A 2,500-nucleotide genomic window follows, 5' to 3' on the forward strand; every position below is an offset into this window, starting at 1 on the left:
AGAGGAGGGAGTAAAATCCAGTTGTCATCATACAAAAAACTTTTTATTTTTCTAAACTTTTTTAAGTTTATGTTTTGAAAAGAGCAAAGCTGAGTGTATATATCGTATATGGATGTGTGAAGGTGTATAACTAGGTTACAGGAACAGAAAAAGTAACAAAGGCAGGCACACACACACACACACACACACACACACACACACACACACACACACTCCGTGCTGTGCTGATGTGGGGTAGGTGGGAACTGCAGCCCCCCCTTGTGGCCACCCCCCCACACAGCAGGGCCTCACCCACTCTCTCTCTCTCTCTCTCTCTCTCTCTCTCTCTCTCTCTCTTGATCACTCTCTCTCTCACACACACACACTCATGCAAAGTAGCTTGATTGCCGCTATTAGATTATTTGAGTCTTCCACTACTGACACTCTCTCTTACACACACATACTCTCTCTTACTCTCTCTCTCTCTCTCTCTCTCTCTCGCTTTCTCTCTCTCTCCTCACTTGCTTCTGTGTAGAAGTAGGACTGAAGTGCTTCTTGAGGTAAAAACCACCTTAAACCTTTGATGTCAGGCTGAGAGGAGTTACACACACACACACACACACACACACACACACACACACACACACACACACAGACACACACACGGAGAGAGAGACTGAGACAAACAACTCATACCCCCCCTAAGCAAGACATGATTTGTAAGTTTGTCAAGATGTTTACATACCGAGAAACCCTGAGGAGATAGAGTGAGAAAGAGAAGAGAGGAGAGGGAGAGAAGAGAGAGAGAGGAGAGGAGAGGGAGAATAGAGAGAAGAGAGGAGAGGGAGAATAGAGAGAAGAGAGGAGAGGGAGTGAAGAGACAGAAGAGAGGAAGGAGGAGAAGAGAAAGTGTAAAGAAGAGAGAGTTCGATGGAAGCAGAGAGAGGGTTGAGAGAAGAAGAACGATGTGGAGAGAAAGCAAAAACAGAAGAGAGGAGAGAAAGAGGAGAGAGAGAGAAGAGAAGGTGAAATCTCCAGAGCAGGTTGGAGAGCTGGTGGTTGAGGGTGGTGCAATGACTGCAGACATCTCATGCTGCAATGCCGTCCCCTACAGGAGACAGATGTATATTGCAAGGAGGTGGTTTAGTGACAGCCCTGAGCAAGTTACCCTGGAGGACATGGGGAACATTCTAACAGAAGATCAAAATAGATAAAAAACCCGGAAAAAAGTCCAAATGAGGTGTACCTGTTGCTCTGAGATACCTTCCCCAGGAGTGTCACCAAACACGCACCTTAAACAGCGGACCAGCAGGGGCTCAGCGGAGGCTGGGGGCTGAACCATGCCAACTTCATACAAAAAAATGCAATTTTATTAAGGTCTCACATTTTTATGTCTACTGAAAGTCCACATTAGTGGCGTCCTCTGTATGTAAACATTCTACTAATAACATGCTTCTCAGCATGGTTAAAACAAAAAAAATGAGTTGGTAGTAGCCATTTACTAATGTTGTATAATTGTGTTACTAGTCCAGAGAAAAAGAAAAAGTTTCTATCTAAATATATCTCTTTGTGATTCGCCGCCCTCGGGTTTGATTTCCACCTTCATTTCTGATTGTGACTTCTTTCAGTGGTTTGATGCGTTGTCATGGTGAGGAGGCGTCTGGCGGAGAGAAGCTTCTGGAACGGACGCCTCCCGTGTTGTCTGTCCACTTCAGATTCCTGGCTCTGCCTATGAATGTACTTCTAACTCTTGAACTTTTCTACATGTGTGTGTCTCTTTGGAAGCCGTGCTTTGTAACCGTGTGTGTACGTGACGGACTCTGGAGCGAGAGAAGGCGGGGCCTGAGTGACGCGTCGCTCGCCACATCGCTCACTCGCTCGCTCTCTGTCTGGGACCGACGGGAGTGTTCTAGAGACAGAATTCAGGACGTTTCCTGATCTTCCTACGGAATAGCGAAAAGGACAAAAAGGTCTCTGTGTTTGAGGCATTTCTGTGTTTTTCCAGTAATGTTTTCTTTCCCCTTCAGACGCTGACCTTGTCTCTCAGACACTGACCTTGTCTCTGAGATGAACCCTGAGCGCAGTGTGTGTGTGAGAGGGCGGAGATGAACGGTGCTGTACGGACATACGAGACAGACACCCGTGTGTGTGTGTGTCTCATGTATTACGGGACAGGATCCACATTTTCCGCCTGGTCCACTGTAGTGTGCACAGACGCAGCCTGTCACACTTGTGTGAGTGTGTACAGTATGTGTGTGTTTCTGTCAGATTGCATTTTTATAAGTTTGAAAAAAAAGAGCTTCCAAGGACTCAAGCGCTCCAATGGGCAGCTGAACACACACACACACACACATCCCAACCTTCCGCATACACACACACACACACACAGTCTGCATCACTCACACACTCACACACACACACACACACACACACACACACACACACACACACACACACACACACACACACTCACACAGTCTGCAACACACACACTCAATCACACTCACACACACACATACAC

At 46.7% G+C, this 2,500-nt stretch overlaps 1 protein-coding gene across 1 annotated transcript in view; it reads right to left on the minus strand.

Annotated features, from left to right (window-relative positions):
* Positions 1–2,136: 2,136 nt before the first annotated feature.
* The window catches only part of LOC134075950 (ras-related protein Rab-26-like), a 139,131-nt gene continuing 138,767 nt past the window's right edge, over positions 2,137–2,500 (minus strand). The window contains exon 7 of the mRNA XM_062530977.1: positions 2,137–2,178. Coding sequence (XP_062386961.1) covers positions 2,137–2,178 — 42 coding nt within the window. The remainder of the gene's footprint in view (positions 2,179–2,500) is intronic.

Source organism: Sardina pilchardus, chromosome 3 (assembly GCF_963854185.1).
Source record: "Sardina pilchardus chromosome 3, fSarPil1.1, whole genome shotgun sequence".
Lineage (NCBI taxonomy): Eukaryota > Metazoa > Chordata > Actinopteri > Clupeiformes > Clupeidae > Sardina > Sardina pilchardus.